General features: G+C 34.4%; 1 protein-coding gene across 1 annotated transcript; it reads right to left on the bottom strand.

The window, feature by feature from the left end:
- Positions 1-1,781: 1,781 nt before the first annotated feature.
- On the bottom strand, positions 1,782-14,699 carry LOC143244690 (mediator of RNA polymerase II transcription subunit 22-like). Its single transcript, XM_076489799.1, has 3 exons — positions 14,564-14,699; positions 5,135-5,366; positions 1,782-2,186 (listed from the first exon to the last, which is right to left on the bottom strand). The coding sequence occupies exons 2-3, from the start codon at positions 5,342-5,344 to the stop codon at positions 1,968-1,970; spliced, it is 429 nt and encodes a 142-aa protein (XP_076345914.1). The 5' UTR covers positions 5,345-5,366; positions 14,564-14,699; the 3' UTR covers positions 1,782-1,967.
- Between the last annotated feature and the right edge of the window lie 12,634 nt (positions 14,700-27,333).

Raw genomic sequence — 27,333 nt, forward strand, 5'->3', positions numbered from 1 at the left:
TGTAGTCTTTCATCAATCACAAAAGGGAGGGGGTTACCCATTCATGTTTGCTTTCATTTTAAATGTTGGGTTTCCTTTCCTTAGCCCAGTCCCAGCAAATCTGTCTTCTTGCTTGTTACACCCTGGGTGCTCTGAATCTTTTAATGTATCATTTATCTCATCCACATTTCCTTCAATCACCATACTCTGCTTTCACACATGAATTTTATAAGTCCCTTGCAAGATAGTCCAAATACTACTACACTAGTAGTCTCCATTTTCTCTTGTTCAGTTTGTCCATCTTCCTTGAATGTGTACCAGAGAAAATGGTACATTTTCTGGCATTTATCTCTGTGGCACGTATTCTCACTTTCCACTTTAGTGTTCCCCACCTTTCAGATTTCATTCTTGACTTTATCTAATACCTTTCAATTCTTCTGCACTTATTAATTTTTTCTGTCCTGCTTTTCTTCTTTTGTTTGATTCAACCTCCCAATCTGATACCTCTACCTGACTGGAAACTCAGTGTTTTCTTTCATGCTCTTATTCTTCCTCCACTTGTTCATTGTACTACCTAATCTAAAACTTTAATCCTACTATTTTATTTACCAATCAAACTAAATCTTGTTATTCTTTAGTTTTTAACTCTAATTACTATAAATATTAGAATTAATATTAAATGATATTCAAATATGAGTGTAGGGATGCCAACCTAATGAGATGCAATTTACTTATCATGCTGGCTGAATTACTATTAAGTTTTTTCTTCACTGCTTGCTGTTCACAATTCATTGCACATATCATATTTAGTCTTACACTTTCTTTTACATATCTTTTTTCACTGTAAATAACAGCTAGTTTAATACTCCATTCTACTTGCTGTATGGGTGGTCAGACCCTTAGTACACATGTACTTCTCAGAAATCTAACCTAATCTATGTTTTATTATGGCCACTTCAAGATGGTGCCTTAAAAGTTTCAACCTTAGTTATTGCATGAAGTTAGATTTAAGCAATACAGGAAAAGGCTGTCAAAAATTAGCAATAGGTATGATTTTGCTACTTAACATTCAGGCAGTTTAATTTCAGACCATATTGTAAAAAGATTGTGTATACACATTATGTTGTAAATTTTAAGTTGTGCATGTTAAGTTGCAAGTTACATAAATACAGTAAGAATACTGATAACAAAATTAAAAGTTCTAATAAGTGGCTGGCGGTATTTAAGTATATAATTAAAAGTTATCCAAGGTCTTGTAGTAAGCTGAGAGTCAAAGATGATACCAATATTAAATTAATTTAGTCAGGAAATTATACAACCAAGACTTACAATGCCTATGTCCTGTTTTTATAAGACTTGTAGAATCTGCAATTTCAATTATGATAGAAAGATTACCTTATGTTCATACCTAGAAGAAACTGAATATTCTATGAACATATACTTAATAATGTTTTGTTCTATCATAGAGATTTATAAATGGTGAATCTAATGCTGCCTTTACACTTTTGCCATGTCTCTACAACTTTTGCCCTTGGATAAGATCTTTTAACTGCTATAATAAACACAAACACTGTTACACCATTTAATTGAAACTACATTCATGTTATATTAATCAAAAATTAAATTTTCTCAATAAACAGTCAGCTTCCTTGTATGTAAAAGTTCTCAAAATGTCTCACAACACATTACTCACTTAGGAAATTTTTTACCCTGTGCATAAATAAGTTTATTAATGCACTAAAACAAATAATATGAAATATTACTAATAAGCCACTTAAAAATAATCTGCACTGATAACTATAAACATACAGAAGTTTAGTTTTATTTCACACTAATGTTGGCAACTTTAAGAAATACAAGATAGTATAGTAAAAAATATTGAAATGTGCTTTTAGATAATAAAATATAAGCAAAATATTACATCCATAAAAACATGCTTGTGTTACACATTTCAAAACTAAAAACAATAATCGATGGATGGAATTTAACTATTTATATGCAGAGGAGTAATATTCTTCTTCAAGTTCATACAGTTCAGAAGCCACATCATCTCTTAATAAACAAAGTCTACTGTCACACTCATTCTGCATATTTTTGTCAAACCGGGTATTCTGGCTAATTGCTTCATTGATGGATGGAAAATCATTTAGAACAAGATACTGTTTAATGTCTGAGATAAGTTTCATCAGAGATTCTCCAGCTCGAACCTAAAAAGTAAAATACAATGGAGCTTTTACACATGTACTCAATTGTTAAAGCTACTAACTTACATACTTATATACCTTATAAATGATCAAAGAGCACCTTTCAGGAATTTGTACATTTAGATCCAAGGTTTAATTCAAAAAACATTGTTATTACTGTATGTAATTATTAACAGTTTACAATTCATATTTTTATACAAGTTTTTGATTTCAACTTCTTTGCATCATGTGATGTAGCTGTGCGCTGAATTGTGTTTTTAAATTTTTATACCTTCAGTAAAAGACTTTCAAAAAGTCAAACCAAGTTATTATACATAAACAATATATAATTCCAAGCTAGATTATAAAATCTAAATCACCTACCTTCTTGATTTCTTGAGATATCAATAAGTTTGTGAAACCCACCACAGAAGCTCCTACTGTCTAGGAACCATTTAGAATATTCTAGTAATTAATATATTTGTGTTCTAAAATGGATATTATAAAAATAAATGGTTTCTCTTTTGGACACTTGGGTTTGATAAACACAACAAATTTTATCAAAACAATCTACTTCAGTGCAAAACTGCCTCAATTTTGAAGAATTATGAAACATTTTCTTATATATTTTTAACAGCAGTAACTGAATTATAAAACTCAGGAAACAAAACTAAATAAAATCAACATTTCATAAACTCAGTCAATGGGTAAGACAAGCTTGTGATTCACATATGATGGTAAATCTGATCATTTGTTTATACTAAGCTTGAAGAAACACACCTAAATTTATTGTAATTTATTGCTTTTCATGGAAAGTCATTTAACAAAGTTTAAAATTTTATTGGACAGTGAACATGGTTTCACTAAGGGAAAATGTTGTCTTTACAAACCTTTTGACATTCTTTGAAAAGGTTACTGCTTATGTAGATTCGGTGTATCTGAATTTTCAGAAAGCATTTGACAAGGTGCTACAAAAAAGGCTCATGAAAGAATTCTTTTTAGAGGTGTGGGGGAAATGTTAGGAAATTGGGTAGAAGAAAGGAGAGGGTTGTAACAAACAGAGTTCAGACAAAGTGAATTAATGTCATAAGTGGGGCACCTCAGAGCTCAGAATTAAGGCCTTTGTTCTTTTAGATTTATATCAATGACACAGATGAAAAATAGTTAATAAATTACTTGAATGTGCAGATAATATTAAGGTCTTGAATACTGATAGCCATGAAGAGGAATTAGGTCATTTAGTCGATTGGGCAAATAAATGACAAATGGGTTTTAATTATAATCAATGGAAAATAATGCATGTTGGTTATCATAATTTAAATTATAAGTATAATTTGAATAGAAATAACCTTAAACTTCAAATTATGATATAACAGTTGATCAGTCTTTAAAACCATTCAAGAAGTGTGTTGTTGTTAGTGGAAGGGCAACAAGGATTTTAATTGTATTTACAGAAATACTGAATACAAGTCTGAAAAGGTTATAATTTCATTGTATATTACTGGTTAGGCCACATTTGGAATACTGTGTTCAGTCTTGGGCTCTTTACCTCAGGAAATACATTAACTTGTTGAAAATGGTGCACAGAAGCGTTACTAGAATGATGTCTGGGATGGAGGGGTTGTCACACAATGAGAGGGTAAAATCTCTCAAATTGATTTTTCTTCAAAAAAGAAAAGTTTAGGGGTAACTGATTGAAGTGTTTAAAACTGTAAGGGGCATTGATAGTATTGATGTATCATCTTTTTTCATACTTAACAGTATATAAATTTTGGCAAAATAAGAGTCATCTTTAGTTACAACAGTTTAATTTTTCTAACAGGGTGGAAGGAATAAAATTAAGCAAGTTTAAGATAAAGCTAGATAAATATATGAATGATAAGGGTTGATTTTAAGATTTTTTAAAATTTATCATTAGTTTTAGTTCTGAGGCTGGAACAGCTGAAATGAACCAATAGGTTCCATGTTGTCCCAAAATATTGCATTATGAACAGTATGCTCCAAAGGTAAAACACTAAAACTACAAAACTTAAAACTAGATGTGAAAATGTTCAAAATAAAGGCATTTGGATAAACAATTATAATTATCTGTTACATTCATTTTAGAAAAAATAGTATTCATTTTATATTATTCAACATTTTATTTCACTCTAAATTGATGATTTCATCACTTTTAGTTTTAGGGTAGAGAAAATATGATATAAAAATATAAAGTTTTTACCACCACACAAAATGTTTCATTTAGGAGATTCTAGAGGATGTAAAAATATGAGAACCATAAGTAAAAATAATGAGTCCCTGAAAGGCTGACTTGCTGAAAAAGGTCTAGAGTATGAGAAACCTACTAGGACCCTTCAAAGAAGAAACAACTGTTAAAAGCTGTTTTATCTCTAAAGTCCAAAGCATGAGAAACTTTCCTAAACAACTTCTATTCAAAGGAACAGCACCAAATAGAGTTTCTTACAATAAAACTGGAGAGTTATATTACAGAAACTATAATATCCCAACAAAACAAATTCCAGAAACAAAGAAGTTAACAGCTGAAAAAAACCCACTTGTAGAGAAAAATATACATAAAAACGGCTGGTATGGGTTGAGAAAATATTTTATGTAGATACCAGCTGCTTTTACATATATAAATTTAGACAACTGTTGAAAACAAGTAGGTGCAACCTTCTCTAGCAAAGTTTTTAACACCATAATGTAGAGTAAAAACAGTAGGCAGTAAATTTAAATTTAAATGAATCTAAGAGAAAGTTTCATAACTATATGATTGATATGGGCAAGCTTTGAGATTTTAAAAAATTAGTTTTAATTTAGTTTAGATAATGGGATAGCTGAGATGGATCAATAGGTCTCTTGTTGTCATTAACTATTATGTAATAAATAGTGTTCTAACTACTACTATATCTATTGTGTCATTTTATAAACAGTAATAACAAAAACATGAAATAATATAAAAATACACTCACAACATTACATGCTCTCACATGCATCTCATACTGGTCCTGGTTATTCTGTAATGGGCGTAACACTTGACTATCTTCATCTTGAGGAACCCTGGCAAGTTTTATGATCTCAACAAAATTATCAACCATGGATTTAATGTCATCTTTCAATCTTTTGTTGTAAGATTTTAAAAGAGCTTCTTTATTCTGTGATAAAGACTTCTGCTGTGACATAATTATTTACTTGAAAGATTAGCTATAAAAATGAAATACAAAATAAATATGGTTAATGAAAATATGACAAGTAAAATCAGTATAAAGTGAAAATACTACAGAACATTATGTTGGGACTGAAACTATAACATTTTAATTTTACATAACTACAATACACTTCAAAATTTTGAAATTTAATTGCCTCTTGTCACTGTAATGCATTAACTAAATGAAAAGTTAACATTTTCCTGAACTGAAAATGTATTTCCAATAATATATATTTCTGCTAATAATACAGGTATTTCTTCATCTCCAAGCTTCCACTCTTTCACATCTAAGCATTGTAAACACTTGCTCCAGTCTTATATCCCTCAAGAAAATTCTGCACCAACATCAAAGTGCCTTCAATCTAGATACTGTATATAAGCACCTCACTCAGATTATGTAATCACTTTTTTGAAACATAGGCCAATTGCCAGTTTGGAAGTGGGGTGAGAGAATGTCAGCAGAGGTAAATATTATTGGAAATACATTTCCAGTTTAGGAAAATTTTAACTCTCTTAATATTTATACCTCCACTGACAATATAGCTAGAATCAACACTAAGAAGAAAAGGCTGGTGCAAGCACAATCAATAAAGAAAGCATCTGTGTAAAACAGGAGTGTACCAAAATAAAAATGGTACAGTAGGGGAAAACCACACTACATCTAGAACAGGAAAGCTCTTCACCTGAAACTTAATTCCTGTATCAAAGGTGGAATATAATATTGTCAGTATAGGCCAGCCACAACCAGAATGCTGAGATTCGACAACTTGGAGTTTGAATTAAGGGGTCATGGTACCTGTATCCAACATTGTTGGTTAGGGCTATTGGACTACAATGTTTTATATATATATATATATATATATATATATATATATATACACACACACACTTTTGATTGAATCTCAACATGTAGCAACGGAGTGGTACTTTTCACACCACCAGAATCAAGATGAGAATTTAAGCAACACCAAAGACAACAAACTTTCTCCTCCACCTGAAGAAGTCCAAAAGGCAACATCCTAGGTAAGAAATTATGGGATTGTGTATACTGTACTTTATAATTGAAACAGAACTCATCCAGTCTGGAACTGTGAACATTCATTCTCAATCCCCAAACAAGTTGACATGGAGTATTCTGCTAGCCCCTGGAATTATGGAGAGGATGTGGAACCTGTGTTCAACCAAAGAAAGAGAATGAGACCATGTTGTGTTCAAAACCATGAGAAGCTAGCAGATCTTCCACTAACAGTGTACTAAACTGACACTGGTCAAAGGGAAGGGCCATGAACCAAGTTGAACCTGAATCACAAACAGGCTCCAGCAGAGGCTGGTGCTACTCCTACTGATACCTGGGTATCAAGGGAGCTCAAGAGGATAGCTCCCAACTTGGCCCTCTTCTCCAAGAGTGAAAGAATAATACTTTGGATGAAAAGCCTCTATTAGCCACCCCAGCAACTGAAAATTGGGGGTGTTAAGGACTCCTAAGTTCCACTAATAGAGTTTGAAGGGATAATACTCTTTAGGAAGCCCTGAGGAACCATGCAATAGGTGAACCAAGTTCCCTACATTTTTAAAAGGAAACCAATCCCAAATTTTTCAACCTGAAGATTGGCAGGATCCCCTTTAGCTTTATCATTAATCATCTACGAATAGCAGTTTATAATAAGGTAATATCATAATGTAAATACAGAGATGATTTTTTGGAGCACCCTATTTTAACAGAGCCTGTTGCAACCTCTAGTAATTATAGTGAAAGTGGCTGTTGGTACAAAATTAAGAACAGAAGGCATACCTGTCTGGGTAACACTCCCCAAAGGATATGATACAGTGAAAAATAAAGGGACCCTGGAAATGAAAGAGTATATATTTGAGGAAAATACCTGTGGTTAAACACATGTGGTCAAACTAGCTATAGAGGGTAGTCAAAAACCCTCACTAGAGGAAATTGGCAAATCATTTAGGTAATTAAATACAAAAGTATTAGTAGTAGTCCACATACCAGCCAACAGTCTTTGAGAGGGCGATAAACTAATGATAGATGACAAATCTAGTGAAATGTGACAAAAGATTCCTCTCCTGTAATCAATTACAGATTATGTGAATCAATTTGCAAAACCATCTAAATAGTGAAATGAGAGATAAGTCACAGGAAACAGAAGGACCTCAGTGAATGAACAATCCATTTCTTGTACCTTGAAATGAGTTAGTACTAACCACATAACACTTGAGGGCCCTGAAAGGACATGACAAAGAATCATTGTCAGAGCAATCATAAAGGTGAGAAATGGCTGTCAAATAGATTGGTGAGAGGGATCTTTCCCCTTCCCTGCCTGCTATGATCTTGAGAAGACCTGACAGAGTAAAGCAGAATAACTGTGGAATAACAAGGAGTCCTTTGCACATGTATTAAAAACAACTGTGACAGATGACATCCACAAGGCAATAACAAAAAGAAGTACAACTTAAGAGAAAGGAGAAACAAACAACATGAAACCAAGGGTCCAAAAGAAGAATGAGACAACCTGTAAAACAACTGTAAAATCCTAATTTGGTAACAGAAGAGGTCATTTGAGCTAAAGAATATGAAAGAATTTCAGTAGACCTGATTGAAATGGGATTCAAAAAATCTTCCAATATTTATAATACCAAAAAATAGTGGATATGAATACCTTATATAAAGCTATCATAGATGAAGCAAAACACTTCTCAAATACCCAAGTTAGACAATGGGATATGATAGATAATTTTGGATGAAGAGGGTTTAAATACCTTTTAAAACATCTCTGATGATAAATATTACATTTCCATTGATAAATGACCATGGACAGCCTACATAGAGAATTAGGGAATTGGATTAAAAAAGGTCTAATGTATAAATTAAAAATCTTAAATACCATCAAAAAGGTTAAAGGCCTTTAAAAAACTAAAAACATTTCTAAGGTGGACAGTGTCACCATCACTAATAACACTGTCTAATGTTATGGATAAACCTTGGAACAGAACATGTTTGAAATGGTGCTGTCATTGAAAGACATAACAGAAAGACAGTAAAATGTGGCTTATTATGACCTGAGTGTTACACAGACAACACATTGGTGCATCAGTCCCAGATAAAAGAAAATGAGTTAAAAAACTCTGGCCAATGCATTATATAGTTAGAACAACTTCCTATTTCTGATACTTACAGAAGCAAGATGGCCAAAGTCCAATAGAGGGTTTTATTTGGAAAAGCTTGTTTTCATGTTGCTCTCTCCAAGTCAACTTCCAACTGGCACAGAGCCTTCAATGCAAGACCATATGGAGTTCAGGATCAAGGTGAATACCCTGTTGGTGGCAAAAAAGGATGCACAGTTTTAGAAAAAGAGAAGTTACAACCGTTTGCTATGGTCCACTTCAGTAAATAACTGAGGGCAGTCTGTGGCTGCTGCTCAATATACCTCATGTTCAATGAGCAACATGAGATGTGAAAGTCATCAACATAGAGCCAATTTACAACAAAAAGAGGGAGTTGTTCAGTGATGGCATTAATCTTTATACTGAAATGTGTGACACTTAAAACACAGCCCTGAAGAGCTTCAAGTTCTTGAGGAAAAAAACGAGAAAGTATTGAACCCGCAGTAACTTAGAAGCACCTGTGAAAAACATGCCAAGGTTTAAAGAATACACTGAGCAGCTGACTGTATAATACAGTCAGTAACTGTTGCCACGCAGTCATCTACTGATGGCTTACAGATGATGGCAGAATCAAGTTCTGTGAGGAGCAGTGAAAGAGAGCCAGTTTGCTTGATCTAGCTTCTACCTTTGCCAGTCTCTCTCCAAATTATAAAAAAATTATTGCTGCCTTGCAGATTTTTGTCTACCTCCATAAAAAGTGGGAGAATAGTGAAGGGGAGCAAACTGAGAGATCAATAGCAGTAAAGGACTGACTAAGTGCATGAAAATAAGTAGAAGAACCACAACTGAAAAGAGAAAGGTTGTGATCAGAGAGCATACCCTCTACGGAGTGACCCCTCCCATCAATATCGGCACTTCTCCAGAGGGGATGATGTCCATTAAAGTACCCTTGGATTAAAAAGGGAGACAGCAACTGTTCAATAAAAGCCTCAAGGTCTGACTGTTCATAGGTCTCTCAAGGCAACAGGTAGAGAGAACAAACAGTGATGGTAAGACCTGAGGAAACACGGATGGCTATGGCCTCCAAGGGTGTGTGAGTGGCAAAGACAGGATGGACACGTGCTGATCGACCAACAGTGCCACCCCTCCATGCACTCATCCATCACACAGCCTGTCATTTCTGTACAAAGAAAACTGCCTAAAGGTAATTGCATCGGCAGGTTTCAGAAGTGTTTCCTGTAAGGAAAGACACATAGGAAGCACTCAGTATTTTGATATCATCCAGATTAGAACATAAACTTCAACAGTCCCATTGTATCAAGGTGGCCATTTTTATTTATGTATAGGCGAATTTTATGACTACATCATTTTTCCTTATTGTCTTTATTCGAGGAAGGTATTTTGACCTCCAAAGATTCTGCCCTGGGTCTATTTAGCAGGTCTTTGTTGTTGGAAGAGGATTCCAGCAACTGAAGATGTGAACGAATGATTGTTTTGCATCTTGAGGGGGGGGAAAAGATGTACCTAAGGAAATACCCACACCCAGATAGTGTGTTTTGAGAACAATTATTTTGGAGGCACAGAGAGATCTGTCTGCACTCCCACTGTGGTAGTGGAACAAAGTGCAGCAGCATACGTCTGAGATGAAGTGGTGGACAGCAACTTGCGAGCCTCTGGATAAGTAATCTTATGAATCGTTTTCAAACACTGCACCTTTTTTTCTTCCAACAATTTAGGGCAAGAATGAAAGTAGAATGGGTGAGAGCCACTCAAACTGATGCAATGAAGGTCCGTTTCACATTCATAGGCAAGATGGTTCTTTCCATTGCAATGAGCACATGTCAAGGAACCACAATATGACATCTATGAGTGACCAAACTGCTGAAACATTGGAGAGAGCTTGAAATGTATGGTCGTAATCTGCAATTAAGATAACCTGCCTTGAAGGTGGCAGGTGGATGTGGTGATGTAAATGTCAGAATGAGGATATTGGTCGGCATTGTAATTCCATCTTTGTGAGTCGAGATAAGCCTCACTGCAGAAACTCCTTGAGTGGAGAAACCAACAAGAATCTTTGACTCGGGGATGTTCTTCAAATTCCTCTCAGCAAAAGCTACTTGTAAAGAATTCAAAGTAACATGAGGTTTAACCTCAATAAGTATATCCCCAATTGCCTTTGGACGCAAGAGGCATTCATTGTGTTGAGATGTGGATGTCTCCACCAATATGTCACTGGATTGAAGCTTCTTTACCAACTTTGGAGAGCCAGCAAGTCCCTATAATCCCTTCTGAATGAAAAAGGGAGACATATGCTCTAAGGGTTTGTCTGAAAGAGAATGTAGGATAAGAAAATGAGGTACAACAGGTGCTACAGATGTTGAAGATTGTTGCTCAGAATCTTCAAGATGTGGTCTTACTGTTTTTCACTATTTTATTAAGATTTTAATTGGAATATCCATAAGAAAAAAAGGAAAATTTTAGTGCCCACTGACCCCACCCACCATGGAGCTCTGAGGGGATGCATTACAGTGTCAAATAAGGACACTGTAGCAACACCAGGGTTTCGTGAGCATTATAACCAAACACCATCCTCAGATACAATGTCCACAACACCTGTCAAGAACATCCAACACTAGTACTGGGTTGACCCTAGCCCAAGCGGACCTTGACAACTGACCCAAGGGTGACCGCTCAAAGGCTGCCTGTCTACAAGAATTCAAGTCTAAAGTGATGTGTTTGGGTTGGACCCCTCAACCACCAGGATCCTCTCCTCCTCTTCATGGGTTGCCACGCATGGCAAACACATGGGTGAATGTTTAGATCCCAGTGAAGGTAAACTGAAAGAACAGAACCTTCCATTGTAGGTCAACTCAGCATGTATAGGAATCCACACTGAGGGGAAGATGAATTGGAAGGTATGTGATTGAAATATTTTAGAATGTAAAGGAAATTGATAGTGTTCACATCTAATGGTGAGAATAGTACGACTAAAAAATACAAATATAAATTTCGGCAAAAAAGGTGTTATTTTCAGCTGTACACAAACAGTTTTAATTTTTTTTAATGGAGTAATTAGTCTTATAATGTGTTACCTTCAGATGTTGTGGCACAGTAGGTTGTTTATGTGAGTTTAAGAGAAAGCTTGATTTATAGAAATGATAAGACCAGCTTTAAACTATTTCTTTTTAAGTTTATTTTTAACAGTTTTAGTTTAGTTACATTCAGAGGATGAAACAGTCAAACTGGACAAGCAGGTCCAATGTTGTCCCAAAATTTTAAATCTGTCATACAAGAATCATAGTTTAATAATCAAAAACAGTTCTTTTATTAGATGTTTAAGGTTTTGAAAAATTTATCATCAGCAATAAATACACATTAAAGTAATAATGTAGGCCAATTAGATGTTTAATTATTCTTAACTGAATTTATAGAAAATAGTAAATTAAAATTATAAAAAAAATGTTCACTTTCAGATGATACCATGGTAAGATTTTGAAACTTTATATAAATTAGGTGATTATTGTTTTCACTAGACATGTATATTGAAAAGTGGTAGATTTAGTAAGCTTGACTAGTTTTGCTAGATAATTCCACATTTTCAGATACTTGTTTATGGAATTAGAATATTTTGTAAATGTAGATGTCTTTCAAGTAACCCTAAATACAAGGAAAAAACTTCAGTTTTAAAAAGTGAAATTCAAAACATTTTTAAAAATGTAGAATTATCAAGGAACCAATATCCTTAACAGTCAATAGGCCTTGTCTGTGACAGAAAATAACCATCTAGGTACTTTGTAATGTAACTTGTAAGACTAAAACGGCATAATCTAGCCCATCATTGTGATATTATCTGATTGTATTAAGACTGGAGTAAAACAAGTCCAAGATACACACAACAGTGGAAATATTGGAGTACATAAACATAGCTATTAATCAAATTTGCATTATGACTGGTGTAAACACAGTCATTGCTTTTTCACACAGTTTTTTAATTGAACTTATGTTAAAACTAAATGTTATCTTGAATGTAACTTGTATTTATAAGGTTTACCTCTACCTAATACTAATAGTAAGATAAAATATTAAGCTATTAAACCTTTTAATTTTATTACAGTAACTCTAGAAACATTTCAGTGAATTTCATCAATTAAAGTTTAATGCTTTGTGCTATGTTCAACTTTAAAATACAAGCACCCCATCAATGTAAATAGGAGAACCAAAAGTAAATTACTAAATGGTATATTTTAATTTTAACCAGTTGGGTCAATATAAAATATATTATTATAGTTATAATACATTTTAATGGAAAAGGCATTAACAAAGTAATTAATGGCAGTAAATCTAAAGGAATGATAAAGGAAGGTTGGTGTATGATGATCAGGAGATGACTGGTTTATTCAATTGTCCCTATTCTTCAGCTTTTAATAATGAAGATTTGAGCTATATTCCAAATCTTAAACAGTTAATAAATGGAAACAAAATCAAATGAGATGAGTGCATTAATTCTAAGCTGGTTAAGGAAAAAATAGAAAGTGAAAAAACAATAAGGCTCCTGAGTCAGATAATATTTTCTCATGGACTATAAAGGAGGTTATTGATTGAATATGCGAGTCACGAGTATTTTTGTCAGTTCTTGAATAGTGGACAGGTACCAGGGGATTTAAAGCTAACTAATGTAACTCCTCTTTTCAAGGTGAGTGGTAAAAATTGTCCCACTAATTATATATCCATTAGTCTTACATAAGTTGTGGAAAAAGTTTGGAAAACCTGTTAAAAGATGTTTTGCAAAATCATTTAACAAAGTTTAGAAATTTACTGGATATCCAACATGGCTTCTTAAGAGAAAATTTTCCTTACAAATCTTTTAAAATTCCTTGAGAAGGTTACAGCTTATGTAGATAACAGTATGGGTGTATCTGGTTTTCCAAAAAGCATTTAACAAAGAGTCCAATAAAAGGCTTGTTAAAGAAATTATCTCTATAGTGTGGGGATACGTTCCCAAATTTGATAGAAAAGTAGATGGAATAAAGTAGAGGGCTGTTACAAATAAATTTCAGTCAAACAGGATTAATGTCACAAATGGAGTACCTTTTGACTCAGTTTTAGGACCTTTGCTCTTTTTTATTTATAGCATATATATAAATGAAGGAATAGTCATTAAATTACTTAAATTTGCAGAAAATATTAAAGTTTTGGGTATTATTAGCTATGAAGAATATACTGCTGATTTACAAAGCAATTTAGATCATTTAGTGAGTTGTACAAATAAATGGTAGTTGAATTTTAATTAAAACAAATGCAACATAACACATGCAAGTTACCATAATATGAATTATACAAACATAAATAACCATATGAGCATCTTGAAAGAAAGGATTTGGTGTAATGATTGACCAGACTCTTAAGCCATCCAAATTGTGTGCTATTGCAGTGGTATGTCAAATAGGATTTTAGGTTGTATCCATAGAAATATTGAATACAAGTCCAAAAAACCTACACTTTCATTGTATGGGCCGCTGGTTAGGCCATGTTTGGAATACTGTGTTCAGTCTTGGACTCCTTATCTTAAGAAAGACATTGAATTGTTAAAAAGGGTTAAGGAAAGGTTACAAAAATGGTACCTGGGATGGAAGGGTTGTCGTATAAGTTGAAATCTCTCGGATTGTCTTCTCTTGAAAAAAGAAGAGTTAGGAAGTATCTGACTCAAGCGTTTAAGACTCTAAAGAGAATTGTTGGTGTTGATGCATCATTTTTATTTTTCATTTTTAACAATGAGAACAGAGGAATTAGGGAACATAAATATAAATGTTTGGTAGTCTAGAAGTAATCTTCGGCTAAGACGAGATGCTTTTGAATGTTAGAGGCAGTAAATTTAGGTGAGTTTACGAAAAGCTTGACAGATATATGAATGATAACGAGATGAACTAATAAGTCCGATGTTCCTAAACGTTATGTTATTATCAATATTGAATAATACATCATGACTCTTTCCAATAACCAATTGTGACAAAAAGGATGTTTTAAATTTAAACTCTTTCAGCATTATTTCATCTAATGGCTAAGGTTACAGTAAACTTACCTCACATTCTCATAGACTATATAGTAAATAACGTCGTACAATCAACATCCTCTCTATAAACGTTTATCTAGAAATTGAATTTTATTTTCGTAGATACCAGTGTCGCTGTATTCGAGTGGTTTTTTTCAAATATTAGTATCAGATTTAATAAAAATGTATTCCAAAAAGTGAACTCACATACATTTTACTTTCGAAATAACAATTAAATACGATCAAATAAAACATATTATTTTAAACACGTTTTAAAAGATTGTAAAAATTAATTATATAAAATAATACTATTGTTTGGATTTCGCACAAAGCTACTCGAGGGCTATCTGTGCTAGCCGTCCCTAATTTAGCAGTGTAAGACTAGATAGAAGGCAGCTAGTCATCACCACCCACCGCCAACTCTTGGGCTACTCTTTTACCAACGAATAGTGGGATTGACCGTCACATTATACACCCCCACGGCTGGGAGGGCGAGTATGTTTAGCGCGACGCGGGCGCGAACCCGCGACCCTCAGATTACGAGTCGCACGCCTTACTCGCTTGGCCATGCCAGGCCATAAAATAATACACTTTTATGGCAAAAAGTATATATATATATATATATAAAGGATCAAGGTTGGGTTCAGAACAACTGATGCCCTAAGCAAAGCCCAACAATGATGCACCCCTCAGCCATTCCATTGCTTAACTACAAGTCATTAAGTCTCAATAAGTGCTGAAAGTGAAATAAAAGTGTGAACATTTATAACCCTTATCCAGTTTTCTTCCAGGTCAGATCCCACAACTATATTTAAAAAAACAAACAACTTTTTATTTATTTATTTATTTAACAGATTGGGCATGGATCAAAATTAAGCTATGGCTAAAGCCTTTTATTTAGAAAAGATGAGGAAAATCACTCCTTTAACTAATGATAATTAAAAAGAATTATTTTTACTGTATATTTGTTTTCACTCTGAGTTAACAATTCTCACTCCTTTGTGAGATTATCACTCCCAATTATCACTAATTATCACTCCTTTGACTATTGATAATTAAAATGAATTATTTTTACTGTATATTTGTTTTCACTCTGAGTTAACAATTCTCACTATGATGTTCCCAAATTCACACTGACGTTAACAAAATTGAAAAATTCACTCAAACCGATTTATTAAAAAATTCTTACTTTGATGTCAACAATTTCTCACTTTTAACTTAAAACCCTGCAAGCAAATTATTCACTTATACCCTATCATTTATTTAAATCTTAAAAGGTTTTTTCTAGATTTTTAATTGCAAAGTGTTTGATCAAGTCCTCAAAACTAATTTGGTGTAACAAATCTGCTTCTATACTTAGCAGAGGCAAGGTATTCAGCCTGTCTTGTCGCAAAGCTGCTCTGTTGGGATTTTTAATATGCTTGAGTTGAGAAAATTAACGCTTAGCTGTGCAATTTGTGACCATTAAAGTTTAAAAACATACGCAATGCAATGTCTACGTTTAGAAACGTGCACTCAATTTTCTCTTTTGAAATTATTTTTTAAAGTTCAGCATGAGTGAATCTGGTTTTAGAAGTTTTTGATGCACTGAACTTATGGCGTACATATGAGTGAAACTGCTGAACCTCGGCAGATTAGTGTCCAAGTCCTCTGAGTAAGCATTAACTTTTGGGAACACTGAGAGTACCTTTCAGCAGATGAAGTGACATCATCTGGCACATCACTTAGGAAAGAAAATCTATTTGCTATTTCTTTGTACACCTCTCCTCTTCTTCTCATCCTGGTTTTTAGTTTGTCTACAATTGTGTAGAAGATGGTGATACGAAGTATATCTCTTGCACTCAGATCTACTTCTTGTGCATCTCCGTCATTGAGTACCTTCTTTTTGACACGTTTGCGAGTTTGAGCTGCATTGTAATGAACATCTGTTAGTATTTCTTTTGCAACTACTTCAAATACTTCAAAGTCATCTCTTAAAGTGCGTAGTTGGTCAACTAACGACCCGTACAGATCTGCAAGTTTTTAAGTTCGCATCGTCATTTTGCAGAACTTGACTTGCTTTATGAAACTTTTGCAAAATCTTATCCCACATGGTCAACATAAAAACAAATTCTAGCTCTTGCATCTTCTCTGAAATACTGTCTGCTTCTCTTCTAATATCTCCTATTTGTGACTGGTCTTAAACAAGACATTCTAAAACTTTCGAAATCTTAAAGAAATACTTCAAAATTGCTGTTGTTGCCATAGCATGTGCCTGCCATCAGGGAGGGATTTTAATTTTATTTCCAAGACAAGCTTTAAAAATTTTCCACCTGTTGGTTGAGGCTGAAAAAATGTATAAAGCAGAGAAAAATTAACTGCCACTTTTGACAGCAGTTAACAGCATTTCGACCTACCAGATTTAGTGAATGGCACAGGGCACATATATGGCAAACGTATTTCCTTCTAAAATCTTTTATTGCATATCCTTATAACGCCCAGATATGTTAGCAGCATTGTCATAAGACTGACCCCTACATTTTGAAAAATTAAGTTTGCAAACTTCACATAGGTACTGCAATACCTGGCTTGCCATTTCCTCATTGGTATGGCTTTAAGGTTAAAAGGTTGAATAGTGTTCAATAAGCTGCCCATCTTTTAAGTATTAAAGTATAACAATTAACTGGTCTATATGTGATAGATCTGGCGTCGATGTAACTGACAAACTAAAATAACCAGAAGAATTTACTTCATCAAGAATGAACGCGTGGACCTTCTGACCCATTTGTTCAATGAGTTATTCACAGGTGGTTTTGGACAAGTAAGAAGGATTTCCTTTTCCAGAATTTCCATATTTCGAAATGTGCTCTGCTAAAAATGGATCAAACTGACTTATGAGATCAAGCAGCCCTAAGAATTCCCATTATGAAGTGAACAAATTTTTTCATCTATTCCTCGAAAAGCCAGCCCATGTTCAGCTAACGTACAAATACAGCTATTACGCGCTCCAAGACATGTTCCCAGTAATTTCATTCTTCTTCAATTTGTTTTTCCAGCTCTTGTCGCAAGCCTAAACCTTGTCACGAGTTAAGTATGTTAACATAGAGTCTCGGCGAGTAGTGCTTCTTTCATGATCATTAGTTACAATAGCATTTTGCAATTCACAAAACCCTTCTCTTCCAACAAAACGAGAGAAAAATTTAGGGGCAAAAAGTTTACAAACAAAACAGTAAACTGACCCTGTTGATGGTGAAAACAATAGCTACTCTCTCTTGTATTGCTCAACATTGGCTTTTAACCCCCCCCCAAAAAAAAAGTTTTGCAAACAATATCTCGTTGATTTGCCACTATTGAAAGCCGGCAATATTTTTCAAATGGCTCGTGGTGTTCACAATCAGTGAATCCACAAGCAATCCAATGAGTCATATCTTCGCAGAGAAATCGATCCATAACCCTGGATCTTTTGCCTTAGTTTCTTCATCTTTTGTAGACTGAAGCATTTTACCATAGTCTAGTAATTTTTATTTTCAGCAATTATTTCAACTTCAGACTGTCTTGTAGAGCAACTTGCATCAACATTGACATTAGAGATATCAGGAGGATTTACAGGCAGAGTGAGATCAGTTGTGAGGCTTGTAACCAGTTGAGCCAGCCTGTGACACCTCAACGTCATCATAATGTTCTGACCTTGAAGTGGACAATATGGTACTTGTAGGTGTGGAGCTCGGTTCAACTCCAATCTGTCTTTTAGAGCAACTTGCAACAAAATTAACACATTCATTTCAAAATTTTTTCTTGGTATGATAAATTTCAAAACAAATACTCCACACAAAGGAGGTTTTTGTTTTGTTTCTTTTACAGCAAGTTCTTTGAAGCCCAAAACATTAAGGCTCGGAAAAGCTTCAGTGAAAAACACACTTATTACAAAAGACACATGAATAATGTAGTACAAACGCATATACAACTAAAACAAACGAAACAATAACCCAAATATAACTACGAAAACAGAAGCCGAAAAAACATAAAACTAGTCACGTCTCTGTACACATCTGTCACAATTTCGTTTGACTTATGTTCCTGTGGTATTATAGTGAAAGGTAAAACAAAACAGCTCCACTGCCTATAATTTTTTTATAAATAGCCACAACAGAAGAAACGATTAAGAAACGATTACAGTAGTCTTTCGCAAATCAATGACTTCTTACTTCAGATACATAGTTTAGTAGTTTCTCGAAATTTTAGTCACTCATCGAGCCAAAGAAAACGTTTTTTAAACAATGCAGACTAAAGTCGAACACGGCAGATAAGGACAATTACAAAAAAATCGACTAAATTAAATGTGGCAGTGAAAGAGTGAAGGGCATGATAGCTAGGGGAAAAATCTCTGTGGTGCCCCCTTCCCTTAGTGCCCTAAGCATGCGCTTATTTTGCTGTAAAGGGTGGTTTTTATGTACTTTTCACGCGTTTACTTGCAGCTAATTTCAACCAAACCTGGCATATAACATTGTGAAATAGCGTATTTTTGTACGGTTAAATTTTGGAATATTGTTTCGTTTTATTTCTTCTGGTTCTTTTCACAGTTTCTTTCTTACTTAAATTAATAACATTGATATATACTATTTATTAAAGGTTGTATCGAGTTCTAACCACGTTCTTATTTATTAAATGTTTGTAAATGATGAAACTGGTATTCAAATTGTTTGATAATATTCTTTGGATTTCTGTAGTTGTTACAGTTTAATCAATCTTTTTGTTCGACCCTGGTTAAAGAGAGGTTTTTTTTTTCTCTTAATAAGGTATAACATTATATGTTATATTTGTGTTTCAGGGAGGTGCTTAAAAATTATTTCGTGAAAATGATTCGAAGTTCAGCACACTTAACAATATCAAATTAGTTTAATACTTCTTCATTGTTTACTATAACTTGTACTCTATTATAAGCCTAAAGTCACAAATAAGTTTCATTTTCAACAGAAATATATTTGTTGAGGGTACTATGATAAGCGTACAAATAAAGTTGTACAGTTTCACGACTAACCGAACAATTAACTTATCAATTACAATAATTATCGTTGATCTGATTAGTTGTACAATTTTTCAATCACCGAACCCATTGTAAACTGACTAAAATTCACTCCTTGTGTCACTGATTTCCATATTTACAATATTTTCCTATTTCTAGATATGTTTTACAAAGCCTTTCAATAGTTAACATTCGCAAGCACTGAACGTATTTTAAAACTAGATTTGTAAACTTTCTAAATATAACATCCTCATTATGTCAGTCAACAGGTTTCATCTAGCAAACATTTAAAACATTTCATGTATAACTATAATAATGGCATCCAGATTGAAAGAATTTATTTCTGTAATATCATTTGTTGGTTGATTTACCTAAATGTAACATGTGATCAGTGCTTTGATAGAAAAAAAGGTAACGAGATGATGCTTTTGACTGAGGAAAGGAATTAAGTTTATCTGTTGAATTCATGTACGCTTTCTTAAACCTCAGTTTCTTTGTCAAATGGCACCCAGTGAGTACATATTCTAATGCAGTACCGGGTGAGGTTATATTTTCTACCAACTGCATGAAAGCAACCTGGATTTGACTAGATTGATCCACACCTGATACTACAACAAATATAACATAATACTATAACAAATATAACATCCTCATTATGTCAGTCAACAGGTTTCATCTAGCAAACATTTAAAACATTTCATGTATAACTATAATAATGGCATCCAGATTGAAAGAATTTATTTCTGTAATATCATTTGTTGGTTGATTTACCTAAATGTAACATGTGATCAGTGCTTTGATAGAAAAAAAGGTAACGAGATGATGCTTTTGACTGAGGAAAGGAATTAAGTTTATCTGTTGAATTCATGTACGCTTTCTTAAACCTCAGTTTCTTTGTCAAATGGCACCCAGTGAGTACATATTCTAATGCAGTACCGGGTGAGGTTATATTTTCTACCAACTGCATGAAAGCAACCTGGATTTGACTAGATTGATCCACACCTGATACTACAACAAATTAGTCCTTTAATGTTTGAGCTGCAACACTCACATGATAGGCAAAAGAGCACTTGTAAGCTGAGTCTATACATCACAAACGAGTCGATATAGCTTATTTTATTGACTATTGGTCTAGAGAGAAAACTGATTAGCCAGAAAAGGACAAGGACACCACCTTGTGCCATACAAATCTGTCTGATGAGGAACAGAAGAGCACAGAGAGTATCTTGTTGATTGAAAGAAAATGGAAATGAGGGTGAAAACAAGCTCCGACTGACAGATTATACATCAAATTTAGACTCAATCGATATGGAGGAAATTTATTATCACCAGTTAGGATAATCATATTAGGTTGTGAGTTTCGTTATAAAAAGGAGATAGCATTTCTTGCTTTCTCAGCTAATGTAAAGTCTGGTAGAAATATGAACTGCATTTTACAAACACTATTCAATTACTGACAGTTATAACAGCCACTGATCTAGCTGTAGGATACTGAATACAAAAGAAGTGGTCTTCCTTGATTTCCAAGTTATGAAGCAATTGTTGAGATGTGATATCTTATTACATTGTAGAATTATCTTTCGGTTATGTATAGTAAGGATGATCTTGTTTTTAAAAATATCAATGAAGGTAAAGGTTTTGCAACTTTCGGTTTTCTTAAAGAAGACTGAATACGTTCTCTGATACAAAAATCATCTGATGTTTCAGACCACTTTAACAATTTGAGTGGTAGGAATTCAACAAAATATGCCGCCTCTTATACCTTAGATTCTTCATTAGTCTAAGGAAAATATGCTAGATCTCTAGTCAACAAGAAGATCCACATTATCTGGGTGTGTATTGGAGCAGTAGTAACAGTATGAACTTTAATCCTGGAAGATATAATTTTTGTACACAAGCCTTGATTTATCTGAATTTTTCTGGTGGCTATTTATTTTTAAAAAATGGTCTAAAATATAAAATTACTGAGTGTAGATAGCGCTCGTGTAGTTTTTGCGCAACATTTAAAATGAGTATGAGAACATTTTAGTTAGTTAGTTAGTTATCACCATCAGATTCCCATCAAGGAACATAGGGCCGCAATCGGTTGCGGATTCTTCAACAGGTATTTAAGTGAGTAGGTTGTTAGCCCGCTGCACCGAGCCGTCCCTAATTTAGCAGGGTAAGACTAGGCAGCTAGTCATCACCATCCATCGCCAACTCTTGGGCTACTCTTTTACCAACGAATAGCGGGATTGACCGTCACATTATACGCCCCCACAGCTGGGAGGGCGAGCATGTTTAGCGCGACGCGGGCGCGAACCCGCGACCCTCGGAATACGAGTTGCACACCTTACGCGCTTGGCCATGCCAGGCCCGTAAGAATATTTTAGTTTAATTAAATTGAAATAATAATATGTAGGTTCAATTGTCTATAGTACATAATATTCCCTAATAATGGTTTAGCTAGCATAACATATACATATATCATATATATACATATTTTGTACCCAATTTTCAATCATGCAGATTTGAAATACTGTAAGTAGTAAGTTAACAATTTGACTGAAGGTTTTTTTAAATATTATTCCATTATAAAGTACTGCAATATTAAAGCATAAGCATGTAAACTCTATGTGCTTGATTTGAATTTCGCGCAAAGCTATACGAGGGCTATCTGTGCTAGTCGTCCCTAATTTTGTAGTGTAACACTAGAGGGAAGGCAGCTAGTTAACATCACCCACCGCCAACTTTTTTACCAACGAATGGTGGGATTCACCGCACATAATAACGCCCCCACGGCTGAAAGGGCGATCATGTTTGGTGCGACGGAGATTCGAACCCGCGACCTTTAGATTACGAGTCGAACGCCTTAACCTACCTGGCTATGCTGGGCCTAACAGTATGTGTAATGAGAAACTTGTAGACATATTATAAACGAAAAAAAAATGAAGAGAAATTCCTTTAGTGAAAAACAATGGAAGTAATGGCAAGGACCAACAGTCGAAGTTGAAATTAGTTACATAAAATAAGTCATCTTGACTGCTCAGGATCTGAGAATATCGATCCTTATTCTTTCCTATTGAAACTAGACACTATATATGTAAAAACCATATTGTAGTAAACTAGAGGTAAGGGTGAGTTAGAGTATTTGACAAGTGCAAAACCACCGATGAGGGGGTAACAGAGTATTACATCCCGGCTCGAGGATAATCAGGGATCTTATACAAAAGTTTGCCAAATTGACTTTTCAGAATAGATTAAAACTTTGTCATGAAGAAGGCTCGTAAAGTTGAATTTTATGGTTAACTGATATGTGGAGTACCATACGTATAAGATTACCCCCGGGCCCGGAATAACTCTCGATGCCCTATATGCCCCCATTATCTGACACAGGCAACAAAGATAAACGTAGAAACGGATAATTGGTCAAATGAAAACTCAGGGAAACTAGAAATTTTGGAAATCGTCAATTTCCTTGGAAAAGTGCCCCCCGATAGTACAGAGGTATGTCTACGGATTTACAACGCTAAAATCGGAGGTTCGATTCCCCTCGGTGGGCTTAGCAGATAGCCTATGTGGCTTTGCTATAAGAATAAACATACACACTCACACACACGCCTTGGAAAAGTATATGAGTAAGGACTGGTGTAAATACATGAGTCTATGGGCACGTTGCTCGATCAGTAATTAAATTTATTTAATGTGATATGTGTAACCACATATATAATATCACGTGCAAATAATGTAATGATGACACCTCCATAACAATATGTTATTTCATTAGAAACTTTAAGTTTAATCATGATATTACTTTATTCTATAATTCAAGGCTCATTTTTCTATGAAGCACCGTTTATTTCGCTCTGATACTTTCTTATCCTTAACCACTTTATTACCATTATATACCAAAACCAAGATACAATTTTAGAGAAATTGGTTTTAAGGTGACTGAAAATAAAAGTAATTATCCAAGTGTTACGAGCCCTGCACCTAGTAACACATTTGACCAATCAGAGTTAGCCAGTCTTTGTATTTGAATCCAGATTTTTGATATTTAAGACACATTTCCAGCCATAGTTAATTTCTCATTTTAAACTTCAACTTGACCTGATAAGCTCTTATTCCAACTTTTTTCTTTTCCTGTTGTACTATAAATAACTCATCACCTTATAAAGCCTCGAAACTTGTCCACATGATCAGAACCTCCTATACAGTGAAAGGCATGAAGTTTATATTATTACTTAGAGTATTTGGCTAAAATTTACCATTAAAAGTTCATAAATTAAAATGTGTTGCTTGATGATGCATCATATTTAGAAGAGCTCACACATTCATTATACAGATTGATGCTGATGGCTCCTTAAGGTTGTACTACCCATAATAGATAACGAAAGCAAGCCTGACGAGAGGTGGGGTCAAGGGGGCTACAGTCCTGGGACCCGGGGAAATATGGGATAAAGAATATGTATTCTCATTTTCATAATATACTTAAGGAAAAATCGCAATACTGTGGGGAATCGCTTTGTCTCAAAAAATACCTTTTTATCCAAAAAATGTAAATTCTCAATACATTTAGCTTCCTTCCACCAGAAAATTTCTTCATACGCTCATGAATTTATGAAGACTTCAAAAAGGGTCCCTGTGACATAATTGTCCCCGGGGCCCGACCTGCCTCTCGACGCCCCTGAACGAAAGTCCTGATACTGTTGTGAAGTATCCAGCATTTGAGCATTGAAGTCAATGCCGTGGTGTCCAGAGCAGTTTAGCCCACAAATGACCAATGAGCAGGAATCAGTGCCTCTGTTAATATTTAGTGAGATGATAACCAAAGAAAAGATAAGACTTGTCATCCACTTTGAAGTGCAGAATGATGATTATAGGAGGATATAGCAGATGTGTTCCCAACTTTTATGGGAACATTACAAGCAGAAGAAATCAACATCACTGTCATTGCTTGGTAAGGTGATAACCAAAAGAAAAAAAAAGAGAAGACTTGTCACCCATTGTGAAGTGCAGGATAATGACTATAGGAGGAGACAGTATACAAGTTCCCAACTTCGACGGGAATATTAGTTCCCTAAGCCTAAGAATAGCTATGTATCTCAAGAAGCAAGTTCTGGGAAGTTAAAGATTGGTGAACTCCTACAATATTTAAATTGAGAGATATGAACCAGGTTAACAGTAGTACAAATGACTGGATGGTTTGCCAATGACTCCAGCCATCGAAGAGAAATCTTTTACCTAAAGGGCTGGACCTGTTGGAAGATTGTGTTTGCTTCTGAATTTCACCAAAGCTACACGATAGCTATCTGCGCTAGACGTCCCTAATTTAGCAGTGTAAGACTAGAGGGAAGGAAGGCAGCTAGTCATCACCACTCACCGCTTACTCTTGGGCTACTCCTTTACTAGCGAATAGTGGGATTAACCGTAACATTATAACGCCCCAACGGCTGAAAGGGAAAGCATGTTTGGTGTGACGGAGATTCGAACCCGCGACCCTCGGAATACGAGTCGAGTGCCTCAACCACCTGGCCTGGAAGATTGGGAAGGCCATAAACTGCTATACTAGTTAAGATACCATCAGTGAAACAAAAACAGAAACTATCCCAAAAGGATCGGGTATAGAACTTTTTTCCAAGCTAGGCACTTATGTTTGATATAGTAGCAGAAATCACGTAGTACTTATGCATATTACAGTTCATATCAAACAAATTTTAGGCTATGAAAAACAACAATTATCTCAAATCTGTAGTCTTTTTATGATGAAAGTTTAACTTCCCCCTTCTTGTGTTTTAGAATAAATGAACTTAGTAAAATGTTGATATATATATATATGTTTCATTAATTTTTAGTACAATAATAATAACTCGTATAAATTTGCTTTTCCCCAATTTCTAAGTAAAGATACAACTGACCAAACATATTATTTCTTATCTTAGTAAATTTAGTAAGAGTATACTATTTTATAATTTTGTAATTAATTATTTGAATTAACATACATCCCAGCATAGCCAGGTGGTTAGGGCGCTTGACTCATAATCTGAAAGTCGCAGGTTCGAATCCCCGTCATACCACATTTGTTCCTTTTTTCAGTTGTAGAGACGTTATAATGTAAATGGCAGTCTTACTATTCATTGGTAAATGAGTAACGCAAGAATCTTACAATCTTAGATTAGGAACGGGTAGCGCAGGTATCCCGCGTGTGCGAAATTGAAACCCTCAATATGCAAGATTTTTTCAATTTTGAGTTACAGATAATTTAAATGTTAGTGTTAATAATTTCTTAGCATCTTGTTATGAAGGTATTGAAACTGTACAGGCATTACAGTTATTTATCATTTTTAGCATCTCTTTACTTCCATAGCTAATTTCGATAATTTCTTGAAAAAAAGATTTTCAGGCGTAGTATTTTCAGATACACTAATCACCTTCAGGTTAAATTAAAAATTCAGCTCACTTTAATTCTGTAATACGTTTCTGCCAAACCTAATCTAAATTTTAACTTTGCTGATGCTAATTCTTAAAGTTTATAAATCAGGCAACATCTGGTTTCGATATGCATAGCAAGTATAACAAAGATAGTCCATTAAATAGTTTTCTGTTCAACTAACACAAACAAATTAACTAACTAATTTGGCTGAATTAAAGAAAGACTGAACACATGCTTTCTGCAATGCAAATTAACGCTTTATATAATATATAAAAGCACAACTCAATCAATATATACACACACAACATATGGTCTCTTTCTTTGGTTGTTAAAAGATCGGTACCAAGAAAAAATCTGTTGAGTCAATTTTACTATAGTGTTCGCCAGCTCCATGTCACATGATTATTTTATACTAAGTAAAAGTGGGGAAAGCATGTCCTTCAGTTTTCTAAACCTCTACACCATTGTTGTTTTTAAAATACATATTAGCATACGTCTAACAAGTTCTACAGTGACACTTTTTCCAGCCCCCCGCTGGTACAGCGGTATGTCTCCGGATTTACAACGCTAAAATCAGGGGTTCGATTCCCCTCGGTGGGCTGAGCAGATAGCCCTTTGTGGCTTTGCTATACGAAAAACACACAGACACTTTTCCATAGAGAATTCAAGAATCTCAAAGTGGAATGACTTTTAACGATATGCTAGTAGCTCAAGAATAAAATCTCACATTTTAACCCGATTACCCGTATGCTATTTGTATTACGTATGTAAGGAAGGCCTGTGCAACATACCTTTTGTAAATAAGAAATATTTAACTTTTTAAATTAAAAGGCAAATAGCACCAGGTCTTTCCACACAACATTAAAATAATTCTGCAGTTAATTTGTACCTTGCTTCTAATTAGATTAAAACTGTCAACAAAATCATTAAACCTAATTAGATTGGTAAGTCCAAGGCATCAAGTCTTGTTATATAATTTACTTATAAAAATTACCACGAAACTAAAATTCTGTTGTTTTTCGAAATCCTTTTATCAATGATCAACAATAGACGGGGATATTGCTACCTCTCCTAGTCTTACGGTTAGAGTGTTCAGGTTGTAAGCTCAAGTTTTCATCATTCACGACCCTTGCAAAAAACAACAACAAAAAACATCTCCCATACTTTGGGAATGTGTATGCACTATAAGAGCGATGGGAAAAATCCCATTTTTTAAATCAGACAACAGCAGCCAAATTGTTTCCACTTCTATGTGTTATAGACATTTTAGATGTGTCATACGTAATTTTAACTTATCCAGACAGTACAAAGAGTAGCCTTTAATGGAAAATCAAGAAAAGCTACCTCACTGATTTTATATTCAATAGTAAAAAGGTTAAGCTACAA

The sequence above is a fragment of the Tachypleus tridentatus genome, chromosome 2 (assembly GCF_004210375.1).
Source record: "Tachypleus tridentatus isolate NWPU-2018 chromosome 2, ASM421037v1, whole genome shotgun sequence".
Lineage (NCBI taxonomy): Eukaryota > Metazoa > Arthropoda > Merostomata > Xiphosura > Limulidae > Tachypleus > Tachypleus tridentatus.